This window comes from Drosophila simulans, chromosome 3L (genome assembly GCF_016746395.2).
Source record: "Drosophila simulans strain w501 chromosome 3L, Prin_Dsim_3.1, whole genome shotgun sequence".
In the NCBI taxonomy this organism is placed as follows: domain Eukaryota; kingdom Metazoa; phylum Arthropoda; class Insecta; order Diptera; family Drosophilidae; genus Drosophila; species Drosophila simulans.
The window spans coordinates 13,082,593-13,095,011 of record NC_052522.2 but is presented as its reverse complement, the minus strand read 5'-3'; the positions used below and the strand labels follow the sequence as shown (position 1 = coordinate 13,095,011).

General features: G+C 39.4%; 4 protein-coding genes and 1 long non-coding RNA gene across 5 annotated transcripts; 4 read left to right on the top strand and 1 right to left on the bottom strand.

Moving 5' to 3' along the window:
- The first annotated feature begins 6,342 nt into the window (after positions 1-6,342).
- On the top strand, positions 6,343-7,506 carry LOC120284749. The gene is made up of 2 exons (XR_005543971.2): positions 6,343-6,506; positions 6,579-7,506. It is a non-coding gene; the product is annotated as an uncharacterized LOC120284749 (long non-coding RNA).
- On the bottom strand, positions 7,413-7,732 carry LOC6737935 (accessory gland-specific peptide 70A). The gene is made up of 2 exons (XM_002084718.4): positions 7,591-7,732; positions 7,413-7,517 (listed from the first exon to the last, which is right to left on the bottom strand). Exons 1-2 carry the CDS (start codon positions 7,703-7,705, stop codon positions 7,465-7,467), a joined length of 168 nt encoding a protein of 55 aa, XP_002084754.1. The 5' UTR covers positions 7,706-7,732; the 3' UTR covers positions 7,413-7,464.
- Positions 7,733-9,185: 1,453 nt separating this feature from the next.
- Positions 9,186-9,507, top strand: LOC27207608. The gene is made up of 2 exons (XM_044922918.1): positions 9,186-9,364; positions 9,415-9,507. Exon 1 carries the CDS (start codon positions 9,190-9,192, stop codon positions 9,334-9,336), a length of 147 nt encoding a protein of 48 aa, XP_044778853.1. The 5' UTR covers positions 9,186-9,189; the 3' UTR covers positions 9,337-9,364; positions 9,415-9,507.
- A 614-nt stretch (positions 9,508-10,121) lies between these two features.
- On the top strand, positions 10,122-10,335 carry LOC120284748. Its single transcript, XM_039293374.2, has one exon. It carries the CDS (start codon positions 10,138-10,140, stop codon positions 10,282-10,284), a length of 147 nt encoding a protein of 48 aa, XP_039149308.1. The 5' UTR covers positions 10,122-10,137; the 3' UTR covers positions 10,285-10,335.
- A 1,880-nt stretch (positions 10,336-12,215) lies between these two features.
- Positions 12,216-12,419, top strand: LOC27208050. The gene has a single exon (XM_016183671.3). It carries the CDS (start codon positions 12,224-12,226, stop codon positions 12,401-12,403), a length of 180 nt encoding a protein of 59 aa, XP_016031692.2. The 5' UTR covers positions 12,216-12,223; the 3' UTR covers positions 12,404-12,419.

Sequence of the window (12,419 nt, the reverse complement as noted above, 5' to 3'; positions counted from 1 at the left end):
AAGCGATCCTGTCTGGGAAAATGGAAAATTCTCTTAAATAAAAGTTAAAAGAGTGGAAAAACAAATGAGTGTGGAAAACCCAATAAAAGGAACACGAAATGGGAAACACACCACAAGAAGTACGAGCGAGAAGAGAAATTAACCCGGAAAGAATGAAAATACTGAGAAAAATGGCTGAGCGTAAAAAAAAGTGTCACACAGTGCGTATGTGGAACATTTTTTAATTGCTTCACATATGTTCAAGTAATTGCTGTAACAGTTTAGAATTCCAGTGGGAAAAGGGGAAAGAGAAAAAAATCCTAAAGAGGCAGAAGCGTTTTACTCACATACATTTAACCTTTATATAGTAAAAGTATTCTATGGATATTGTCGATTAGACTTATTCATTGCATATAATAAATTTCTTAAACTTTATTTATTTTATTTAATTTTTTTTAATTGTCCAAGCGAATCTACTTGTCTTGGCATTGAACTCAAGCCGCCACACCTTCCCATACCTTCCTGTTCAGCTCTCACAATGTCTAACTCATAATCCTTTCAGAAAGGGCTTCCAGCTCCTTAGCCGGGCAGGGACTATAAATTTTCTGGGAACAACCAGGCTCAGTTGAGAGTGTAACAAGCCCTAAGTGAAAAATAGAGAAAAATGACGGCTACACAAGATAAACAACACGGCCGAGTGCGAGCGAGCTACATAAAGTAAAACTGTATTTAATTAACCGACATTGCAATTACAAATTCTGTGCAGCGCGGCGAGAGCAAAACCCTGGACTGGGACCCGGGGGTTAGAACAGGACACAGCAGCACAGCAGCACAGGATCCAAGGAGCCAAGGAGTACCAGCTGCTGTTCGGCATACTAAAAAAGACGGCGGGTAAAAAGCAAAGCGATGCCGGCGACGACGAGCAAAACAATTTCATTTTGTGCACAGACGGCTGACTGAACTTATGGGCTGGAATGGCGAAAGGAGCTGCTCGGCTACTGGGCGGCACAAAGCGCCATAAACGTGGCCATCAGCTGAAGGACACTGCACCGTGGTTACAGAATCATCAAGAGTCAGGCTTAGAGGTCCTTGACTCTACGAGCTTAAACTAGCAAAGCCGAATGATCAAGAATGAAAGGAAATTGTAATTGTTTCCTTGGTACAATTCATACATCTAGGAATTAAATAAAACATATAAAATGAATATAACAAAAAATACCAATCTTGCCTTAATATTTCAAATATTTATAATGCAAACCTTGTAAAAAATCCTTTAATTGGCCATATAGATTATGAATCATTATTTTTATCAAGCCTTAATAATATTTGTATTTATTTAATATATAGTTTGATATTTTTTATTTTAATATATTTATTTTTTCAATGTAAAAAACCCACTGTTTTGACCAATCGGGGCTAACTTCTGCACACAATGCAGCAGTTTCCAAGGCGTGCAAACAAAAGCGCAGCAGTAGCAGCTGACTTGGAAGAATTGAAGGAAGATGTTGCAAGGAATCAGGACTAGGAATTGAGGTGGCGAAAAGCAGGGCCAAAAGGACGGAGCGAAGCCGCCTTTTGTTTATGGCTTTCAGAATTTACACCTTAAAGAACTGGCAGTGCGAGTAGCTTCATTCTTTTTTTTTTAAACAGCCTGGTGTGGCAAATGGGTCTTGGGGGGCAGAGGGAAAATTAACGGTAGCCAGTTATCATCCGGGAGCAGAAGCCTTTTCCTCACCTCGCCCACTGCCATCGGTCCTTATCGGTTTTGTCCTCCGGCAACAGACGGAGTTGCTACAGAAAAATAAAAGGAAGGAACGTAAAAACTTGTGCATAACTCAGAAAAGTCTTAATGAATTATGAGCCCAACGTTGCCGGGTCCTGTCTCGTCTGATGTCTCGTCTGTTGTCTGCGGACTGGCAGCTTCCAGGACCGAAGTTCCGTCAAGGATTCAGTCCGCCTGTGGGCGAGCCCATCTGCGTTTGCGGCCGATGATGGCTGTGATTACGGCGGCAAAGGTAAGCCAGTTGGATGCCTTGATTGTGGTAAATGATTATATTACCTTTCCTGGGTTTGGGCTTCGTTATAATCACTGCTCGCTGTAGATTGGCTGTACCTTTTTATGTTCTGTGTAACATCTATGATCCATATCATCGCAGGGTGTGCTTAAACCAGGTTTTAAAGAAGAGTACAATGGGGGGATCGTAAAATAATGGTTTTATTAGTATGTTCCTTACATACTAAAATATAATAGTTAAATTCTTTTAACTTTTCTTGAACAAAAATCAAGCCAAAATAAAAGCTCGCCTTTCGTGAACTCCTCTGGCTTTTGATTCCCATTCAAATTCATTGCAGATGATCGCACAACACTGGAATGCTCTGCATACCCACGACTTCCTTCCCGCAGGCTTCATAAACAATCGGATCCCCGCACATGACACCGCATAACAGTCCATTTATTTTAATTATTATTGCTATTATTGTCATGCTGACCAACTAAACAACAATGAGCAGAGCTGGCGAAGTGCACAGATGCAACTACATGAACGTAAATAACACACGAGTGGAAGTTGGAAGTTGGCGAGGAGTCTGCGATAAATAAAACTGCAAAGCATAAAATCTAAACAACTGAAATGAATGTTGCCAGGCAACTGAAATGGCAACAGAAAATACCAACGGAACGGCAAGAACGAGCAAACAAATAATTCCATGTCACACAATGATGAAAGTTTTGTAATGTTTGATGTTCCTTGAGGAACCCCCATATCTCTCTTGGCTCCCGCTGCTTGCAGTTGCAGAAAATTAAGCAATTTAATTTAATAGGCACGAGGAGCGGGAGGGGAACTACAACTGCAACTGGAACTGGAACTGGAGCATATCCTCGGCGCACTCTGCTGCTCCTCCTGCAGGACAATAATTCAACACGTATTTAAATGCATATCCTCGGCCCTCTCCTCCCTCAAACACCACCAACTGTCTTGCAAATGAAAATTTACTGTGCTTGCTGCCCCTGCCATGAGCAGAACCAGAAATATATCCAAGCCAGAGAGCCAACCGGAATCGGAGACAGAAGAAGAAAGAAGCCGGGGCTTTGGTACTACCGAATTCGGAGATACCCTGATATAAATACCCAACTATTCTAGAAAATGTCGAAAAAAGTATATTTCATTCGTTTTTATTTTTAATATTTTCAAGTGATATTAATAATGTATATTATTTGGATTTTTTAAATTGAAAAGATTTTAAATCTTTTTAAAATTAACGGGAACTTTCAGCTTTTCAGACTATATTGACTGCAAACTTATGCCTAAATATGTATATAGTACCCTCTGCAAGCATAAAACTGTAGACCGACTTCTTTTTTCCCGTCCTAAAATATTGTTTGTGCCAGTTATTTATGTGTGTGTGTGAAAGAGCGTTGGGAAAAAGTTTGGCCAACAACTGAGAACTAAACTACAATTGCAGGCAAAGCGGCCAATCGAAAAGCTAAATCAAAAATGTTTGCCAGCTAGTCCGACTCTAAGCAACTAATTTCAGCTTAACCCAGTTTGGCCGCATTTCCAAAGCAATTACCGTACTTGAGGCTTGATCTTTGATTTATGAGACCGACGACGCAGACTGGCACAACAATACAGCATTTTTGTCATTTAATGCAAGTGAAAGATAAATTATTGCAAACAATTCGGGTTGGCGGTGGGCTGGTGGCCTATTGGGCTATTGGTTGCCCTGTCAACGGGGCGGAAATCAGGCAACATCCGCTCCATAAACGGATATCCGGTTTGTTCGCACGTTCACGCTGTGCAGTTTCAGAGGTCCTGGGAGGCTCGGGGGAATAAGCAACTTTAATTTCTCCTTTTGCTCCTTTGTATGCCATTCATTAAATTGCCAAATAAGCAGCAGCTGAAAACATTTGAGGCTATAGGATTAATTCAAATAAATGAATTAAAATGAATAGAAGTTTCTTTTTAGTATATATTGAAGGATATAAATCATATCAGAACTAGACATATCTAATATACATCTGATATGCCGAATGATTTATGTTTGAAGTGGTATAAAGTATAGAATCGGTGCTGTAAAACCACATGATGAATTTCAAGGAAGCGTCCCCTTTGTCGTTTTTTCAAAGTACCACTTAGCGCGCTTTTATAATGATTGCAAATCACTTGAGATTTGCGTGTCATCGCAAAATTATGCACAGCAACGATGAAAAATGGAACAGTATTATAAATAACCAGCCCAAAAAGTGTTTTTGGGGTTATGTAAAAACATCTGAAGAGAACTCATTTCAATGGTTATTTGCACTTAAAGCAGCCAACCGCCCGTGTGTCACCCTCGCATGTCTAATTCAATTCCATTGCGATTTCTATTAAGACCAGCATCCTTGAGACGCCCATCGAAGTCACTATTCATCCATCCAAGGAGTCAGCAGGGAAGACGCCCACTTCCCCTTTTTTTCACCCGGCCAAATGGCAAGCAAGCGCAATTCGAGATTGGAAAAAGACGAGACGAAACAGGACTGAATCGGCTGAGTTATTACGCAAATTTAGCATCTGAATAGAAAATCGAATATTTCAAGTGACTGGTAATGACATTTTAGCTCCTCGAGCGTCTCGGCCAAGTTGCGAGTTGTCAGTCGTCGGAATTTTTGAGGTAAGCATTGCCATGGACCACGGGCTGTGGTAATTGAAGCTGGCATGTGATTTATTAACTCAATAATGGCACAGATAGCTCAGCATCATCCCCATGCCCTGTTTGTTAATGCCAAGAAAAATTGATGCAAATTTTCGCCGAATTCCCGCTCACACCCCGGCGAAAAATTCCACTTAAATTCCGCGCATAATTCGATTTGCATTCAAAGAGGGAAATAAGCAAATTTGTATTAATCGAAATGTATTCAACTCAAAGGAACGCAGGCCGCGAGCATATGCCTGCGGGCATGGGTTCAATTCTTTTGTGGTTCGTTTTTGGGTTGGGTCGTAATTGAAATATTCCACTCGGGGTGGCTGGCAGACTCAGAATGTCCCCAAAGCTTTTAAAAGAAAGCGGGGCGAAAATCAAGCCCAATATTATACCAAAATCTTGTTATATGTACATAGATAAATGTATGGTGACAGCACACCAAGATTATATTTGAACGTCACTTTTATAGGGAATTTCTAAGACCCAGTCGAACATATTTTTGAGAAACATAGAAGATCCGTTGTTTATATGTTTTACTGTAAATTAAGACCAACATGGACAACCCCTCCATCTGGTCCCCGATAATTTATGGATCCCTTGGCGTTTTGTTTTCTTTGTCACTGCCAGGGGACAATTACGCAATAAGCTTTCGGCTTTCTCCCAGATTTGCTGCCTATCTCGGGTTAATTATTTCCTAATGCCCGTCTTAGAGAGGCAAAGGCATTTCCGTTTCCGCTGTCAGTCGTCGCCATCATCAATCTATATAACTAAAAGAATGGTGAAAGCAGCTGAATAATCCCCATTCCCCGGACATTTGGCCGGGCATAGTCCAATATTTCAAATAGAAAGTCTTTTAAGAAGCTGTTGGCATATTGGATTTACGACAGACAACATGTTCCCACTGCCTCTATATTGTATTAGCTGCAATAACAACCATAACCAAGTACTTCCCCACTCAAAGGACACAAAAGGGATGTAGAGGGATGAAGTGGCAGGACCAACTAGGACAATTGGTTTGCATTACCAACAACCGAATCTCCGCTTGCCTACACTTGGGCAAACAAATTACAAATAATTACGTCCGAAGGCCATGGCACAGGTGAAACTGTGTAGTGCCCCTGTTTTCCCCTATCACCTGAACACTAACTGCAGGTGTAAACTGGCCCACTTTGTTGCATGTGCCGCTTGTTGTTAACGTCTGTGGTTCCGCCTCCCCTCCTTCTGGACCTGCCGACGATGATGATGGCGATGGCGATTGTTGCTGTGGCTAACTGGAACTGACTAACTGTCTCATTGGTTAAAGGCCTTGGCCAACGTCCTCGACCTACCCACCTGCCACCCTTGGCTCCCTTGGAGTCTCCATCATCATCGAGCAGCAAAACTGGAAGGGTCTGGGAGCCATCTAATCAGAAATGCAATTATAAGGCCAAATGACACAGCCTTTGGAGCTGGCAGAATGGAGTAATATTACAAGCGAATATTCCATACTTGAAAAACGGATCAAGTTGAGCTTTAATATCTATATGTATATAAGATATATCCTTTCCATTGAAAATTTATTTATTTATTTATTTATTCAAATGAAGTCTCAATCCCCCTCTAGAATATAGATTATTTTTACGTCTATCCCAAGTTTTATCAATCAGGCGAGACTAAAATAATTTCGCGTTTCACAGTGTAATTACGTAATGCTATGCTATTTTGCTTATTATAGCTTGTTTATCTTAGTTGTGTGAAAAAGTTAGAGTGACTATTATCAAGGGTTACTACCTCTAAAATGGAGACATTCTAATCAGGATCATCGTAGTAGTCGTCCATCTGAGCACGTTGTATCATCGCATTGATCGGTAACATTATTTTATTTTTTATCCTGGCATAAAATGAAGATGAAAACTTATTTGATTTTTGCTTTTCCTTAGGTTAAGATATCCAAGTGCGAGTTTAATGTCCTAGTGTGTTCCACATTTGCATTGTCTTCATTTGTTTGTACGGTGATGACGACAGCACTGTTGTCGCCATAGTCTCCTTGTTGGGCCATTGTCCGGACTCCAATCCCCGGACTCCTATCTCCGGACTCCCGACTCATTGTTGGCCCTTTGTTTTTGCGCCTCGCGTGTCTAATAAAAGCGCATCACAATGTGGGTCATTGTACGACGACACAGGCCAGTCGGCTTCATATGACTTTGCATTTGTCAGCAGCATGCAACTGCTGCAACATCAACACATAAAGCGCCGCTAATTGCAAACGTTCACATGCCGCACAATCGGCAAGAGGCATGCAGAGAAAATATTTATTTTCCAAATTTTTTTATTTAAATACAAGAAAAACAACATCAGATAGTTTTTTTTGTAATATTTAAGAATTGAACCGTTGAAACGATTTGCTTGCTATTTTGTTATTCATTAAGCAAGTACGCATATTGGTAGATTTTTTTCAGTGTCGTCACTCTTTGTTTCGCATAAGTCTGCGACAGCTGCAAAAGGAGAAAAGGGGGGAAAACCTATGGAATGTGTGTCAGGCATAGTAAATCGATATGGACTCCTAAATAATTCATTCCTGGATTAATTGTGATTGCGTCTAAAGTCTTCCTGGTTCATCAATTCACTTAACACGAGTAAACGACACATACCTTTTAATCAGAATTGGTCATTTCAAATCGCGCCCCGAAAATAGGCAATGAAAACATGTTGCACAAATTTTCTACATGTATCTACATCTGAGCAATGTAAAATGTAAAACAAAACGTTAGGGATTTTAAGACATTGGTGTGGGTTTATTTTATTTTAAGCTCAAATACTCATATCTTAACATCTTCCACCCCAGGCGGGCCCCAAATTAAGACGGCACCACTTGTCACCTGCGGAAGAAATGGTTAGGCTGGTTAAATGGTTAAATGGTTTAATGTCGGAACTGGAGAGGATAAAACTTACGAGGATTGGGGCTTGGAATTGGATACTTCGTAGGCTTCCTGTTCCACGGCCATTCCCAGGACTGGACCAAACCGAGTAGGCAAACGAGAACCAAGAATAGAGATAGAGTTTTCATTTTTACAACGATATTCAAGCTAATCGGCTTTTTATAGGTCTGAACACTAAATGAAATAGGCGTAGCTTCTTAATAGGATTACGAATGCCACGGTTAAGGTTTTCACACTTTTAAATTATCCAACATCTAAGTCAAATTGATCCTTTGACATTTAGAGGACATGTTTACTTAAATTCTATATCTATAAAACAACAGATAGTATTTTAAATAAATATTCATTATTAGCTCATTAAATAATCATCATACTTATACTCACATATTTTTGTATTATTTATTATTTATCCCACGTGACCCATTTGGCATTTTCCAGTTAGAAGAGCTTGACCACTATGCTCAACTAGAGTAACATATTAAATAACGTGTTGTTATTATGCGAATTTGCGGCCTTATATGACCTTGACATCGAATGTGTCTAGCAACTATAAACTATGCGATTAAATGACTTTTATGTTTCTATAGCCACATTGTCCAAATTGTTGCAACAGCTTTATACTGCGGGATGGAATTAGATTTACCCGAGACTAGGAGACCCAGAATATCGCCATTCGGTGACCACAATATGTCTTCTTTGGCCAGGAACCGACATTAACATGCTGGGGTAATCACCACGCCTCGGGCCATGGGGTTTATGGTTGCAATTCGATGGTCCCCGGCAACCGCAGATGTAAGAGTGAAAGGCCGGCCAGGAACTTGCAGCTGGTTTCTGCACTGCTCTGGTCTTTGAATTGCTAACCTGATTCAATGAGCCTGAAAATCCATCACTTCCTCTGCCTCCCAACTTATCTTAGCAGAATGTGGGCCTTTCCTTTTGCCACTTTTTTTGGCCACCACCAAAAGGCAAAAACTCGATTGACCAACAGCCAACCTTAATCTTGTATGGCAATACTTTCTAAAGGCTTAGCCATTGGCCGCAATTGTTTTATTACAAATTGGAAAAATGTCTCAAAAGCGCCTAGGGAATAATCGTTTTGCATACGTTGGGAATCTATAAATTTGCATTTATCGCATCACCTTGATCGTAAAAGAAGTTAGTTTTTAGCATTCAAGTTTTTTAAGAACTACATTCAATCAGGAGCTATCAATTGGGGTTACTATACGTAACCTTTTTTGAGTATTCATTAATTTTGTATCGTTTAAGAGCTATTATGTTAGACAGCAATATTTTTTCCTGACAATTGTTTTCTCAAAAGAAAAAATAGTATTCAAATTAATTGGAGGGATTCTTTTTTATTTATTACTTTATATACGTTGTTAAATACATTCTTCCTTAAATCTTTAAATTCATAAGTTCTGATACACATCCGATATTTTAGGAAGGTAGACCACTTTATATACGCTAGATACACTCCCCCTTAAGAGTTTACAAATTTATTATGTAATATTTTACATTGGTGATAAGTGCAGTTAAAGCGAGGCAAAACAAATTTGGCATGTCCCGCAATTATATTATATAGTTTTCCTATAAAATGGAAATAAGCTGATATATGTGCACAACAATGAAGCTACAGCTTTTGGTAGTAGTACTTCTTGGTCTTTTGGCAGTGTCCACGGCCGCACCAAAGAAAAACAGCAAAAAAAACATTGAGATCTGGATAAGACCGAAACCTATGGAAATACCAGAACCGTATTAGATCATTTGACCCTTGAATCGTATTTTCCGTAGGTATTAGCTTTTCTAGTATATGATATATAATGATAGTTATATTTAGGTTGCCACGATGGGTATTTAAATAACGTTTGGGGAATTGTACAAATAATAACCACATTATTGTTTATTAATAAAATGGCCACAGTACTTTAAACCGTTTTGTTTTATTCATATAATTCGTGGGTTGAAAAGTAGTAGTTAGTTGATAGCCATGCCCATCTCTAATAAAAACATACTTTGTTATTAGCTCGGGAATAACAAGGAACATCTTTATAATTTTATCAATAAGAAGTCAACATAAAACCCTAGAAATAATATTAAAAAAAAAGCTGTTAAAAAAAATAAGATTTTAGGGTTCAGAAATTGTTGAAATTATGTTTGGAAGCCACATCTCTTTCCACAAATAGATGCCCTGACTGCTTTTGTTAGCTATAGTTTTAATTTGAGCCAATAAATATGGTATACACATCAATAACTTAATTCATTACTTTTATTCTCGTTTTACTTTAATAAATTGAATATAAATGTGGGCCAGTATCGCACATCGTTATGCCAAATGATTTGTGCAGAACTTTAATATTAATTACGTTTTAAGTGCAATATAGATTTCCTTATGTAACTTACCCTCAGAAAATTATTGACATTTAGTTTATTTAGTGTTGGTTGGTTATGGAAAATGTCAAAATTGGTCATGGTGGTATCCGTTAATAATACCATTCATCCATTTCTAAAACTTGATATGAATAAACTATAAAAGGAGAAATATCGTTGATTTGGCACAAAAATGAAGTCGCTGCTGTTTTTTCTGTTGGTCATCCTCTGCCTGGTCGGAATGGCACCAGCCAAGAGAAAGAAAAGGGATGTCGAGGTTTGGATCCGACCAAGTCAAAATACCTATAACGACCCATGCTCCGCTGGAGGATGCGAATAAGGGCGAATAAACTTAATGAAGTCGATCATTAATAAAAACTGTGTGACTTTAGTTTAGATTGGTTAAGAAGATATTAGAAGGGTATATGCCCCGTAAAAATATCTAATATCTTCAATTTATTGCACGTATATTAGTTCGAAAGAAAACATTTGCCAATCGGACGACCGTTTGCAAGTGTGCATCGTTTTAGATATACATGTACTTTTTACCACACTTTTCTCCCCAAATTTAGCATGCTGCAGAATCGCAAAACTTTTCAGAAAAGTTTTGGGTAGTCTGCGCAGTCGAAGAATAAGTTGCCGCCACGCCCAGTTATACTCTCATTATCTTGGCATGTAATTCCCAGCCCTTCAGACCCTCGGTCCTGCGAATATCCCCACATGTGTGTCAGTTTTGTCGCTCGCGGACAATGGCAGAAGTTTCTGTTTCGGCTCGATAAAGTATCTGTTAGATACAATTTACAATATTTTCCGCTCCGCTTCGCCCTGCTCGCCAAGTGAAAGTTTCGGCAGCAAGCAGCAAAGTATGGCTTTAATGATAATGACTTTAGCTTCGGCAAAAAGTAGCGCAAAGTTTAGAATACGCCAACGCAACGCTTTTGGGGATTTTGCAGCAGAACTGGAGAAGTGGTTTGAAGAACTTTTTCTCTTCCCAACAAACGCGAAATAGAACGAGTTTGTTGGTTGGGTGTGTGTGCTAACTTTTCCTACGTGTTGCCCATATGAAACAGATAAGAAAAGACAGCTGCAGCAGGACCCGCTAAGTGGGACAAGGCCAGGCTGCCTATTGCGTAATTTAAATGCGATGTAATTCGATATCAACGATGCTGTAGCATTAGTTAAGCCCTAAACTAGACTACCTCTAGGGCCCAAAGATCGTGTACTGGCATTTGCAGCGATTTACTTTTATCACAATCGCTTCAACAACCTCGGACATTGCGATTTATTGCATCAGCTCCAACTAACAACAACTCCGCGACCGACAGACACTTGGTTACGTTGTAAACGGCCAGAGCTTCAGATACAGATACTATACCAACAACAACAAACAAGCATCCTGAGCAGCCCGTAGCTACCAAAAACCCAATTGCCCATTCTCGTTCCCGATTCCGATCCCTGTATCTAATCAACGTGGCTAAGCAGCACTGTGCAAAAAGCTGTCAGGTGTTATGTTCTTTTAACTGTTTGTCTTGACCTTTAACCCTGTTTGCATGAAATAAAAATTTCTAATAAAATTGTTTATCCATTCTTGATTTTATGTAAGTCATATAGGGGATAATTTATATTGATCTGTGTTTAAAGTTTGTTTCCAAAGAATTATTATTATGGCATACACTTTTTCCCCGGTGTAACTGCAGTTGCTGTTAGACTGTTGCTGTTGTCAACTTCTTTGTTGTCGTCGTCGTCATCTCCTCCTCATCAACATCAGTGGAGCGCGGCAAAAGTCTTCTCCCAGCAACGGCCCAAAGTTTGGACTGGAGTCCCAGGCTGTTAAGAGTTCAACTCGTGATGTTTAAGTGGTTTAAGCCAAGGTAACGATTTCCTCATTGGTCCACAATTCTCCAGTTCAGCTCGCTTTTGCTGTTGTTGCCGGCGACATTCTGTCATGCCACGATCACGAACCATTCGTAACACATTTGTTGCAATTTTCGTCGCTATTTGTTAAGGTTCAGAAGAGGTTGCAACTCGCAACCAAAAGGGACACTCTTCGGGGGCTGATGTTGTAAAATATGTACTAAACGGCAGGATAAATCGATTGATTGCTACTCGTTGCAAAGTGTCCGCACAGTTGCATGAGCAAAAAGCGTAGAATTATTACAGATTAATCCTATTAAGAGTCGCTAAATACTCTAGAACAATAATAAGTTGGCATAACCAATCCATTTAGCATCTTGCTGAAATTAAACATTTGAAACTATATAATGGGTATAGACTCTGTTATGGGCACAATAATGAAGTTACTGCACATACTACTGGTCGTCCTCTTCCTAATAGGAATGCTTGAGGCCAAAAGAAAGAAAAGAGAGTTTGAAATTTGGATACGACCAGAGAAGCACAATCCACCAGGAACCAGATATTGTGAACCTTGGAATCAAAATTGTCAAAGAAATAAAAAATAATGTTTGAAAATGCAAA

What these genes read in the sequence shown, in the direction of transcription:
- LOC6737935 (XM_002084718.4), bottom strand. Translation starts at nt 7,705, where the DNA reads ATGAAAACTCTATCTCTATTCTTGGTTCTCGTTTGCCTACTCGGTTTG. An exon ending in AATTCCAAGCCCCAATCCTC is followed by an intron (nt 7,518 to 7,590) that starts GTAAGTTTTATC and finishes TTTCTTCCGCAG; the next exon opens with GTGACAAGTGGTGCCGTCTT.
- LOC27207608 (XM_044922918.1), top strand. Translation starts at nt 9,190, where the DNA reads ATGTGCACAACAATGAAGCTACAGCTTTTGGTAGTAGTACTTCTTGGT.
- LOC120284748 (XM_039293374.2), top strand. Translation starts at nt 10,138, where the DNA reads ATGAAGTCGCTGCTGTTTTTTCTGTTGGTCATCCTCTGCCTGGTCGGA.
- LOC27208050 (XM_016183671.3), top strand. Translation starts at nt 12,224, where the DNA reads ATGGGCACAATAATGAAGTTACTGCACATACTACTGGTCGTCCTCTTC.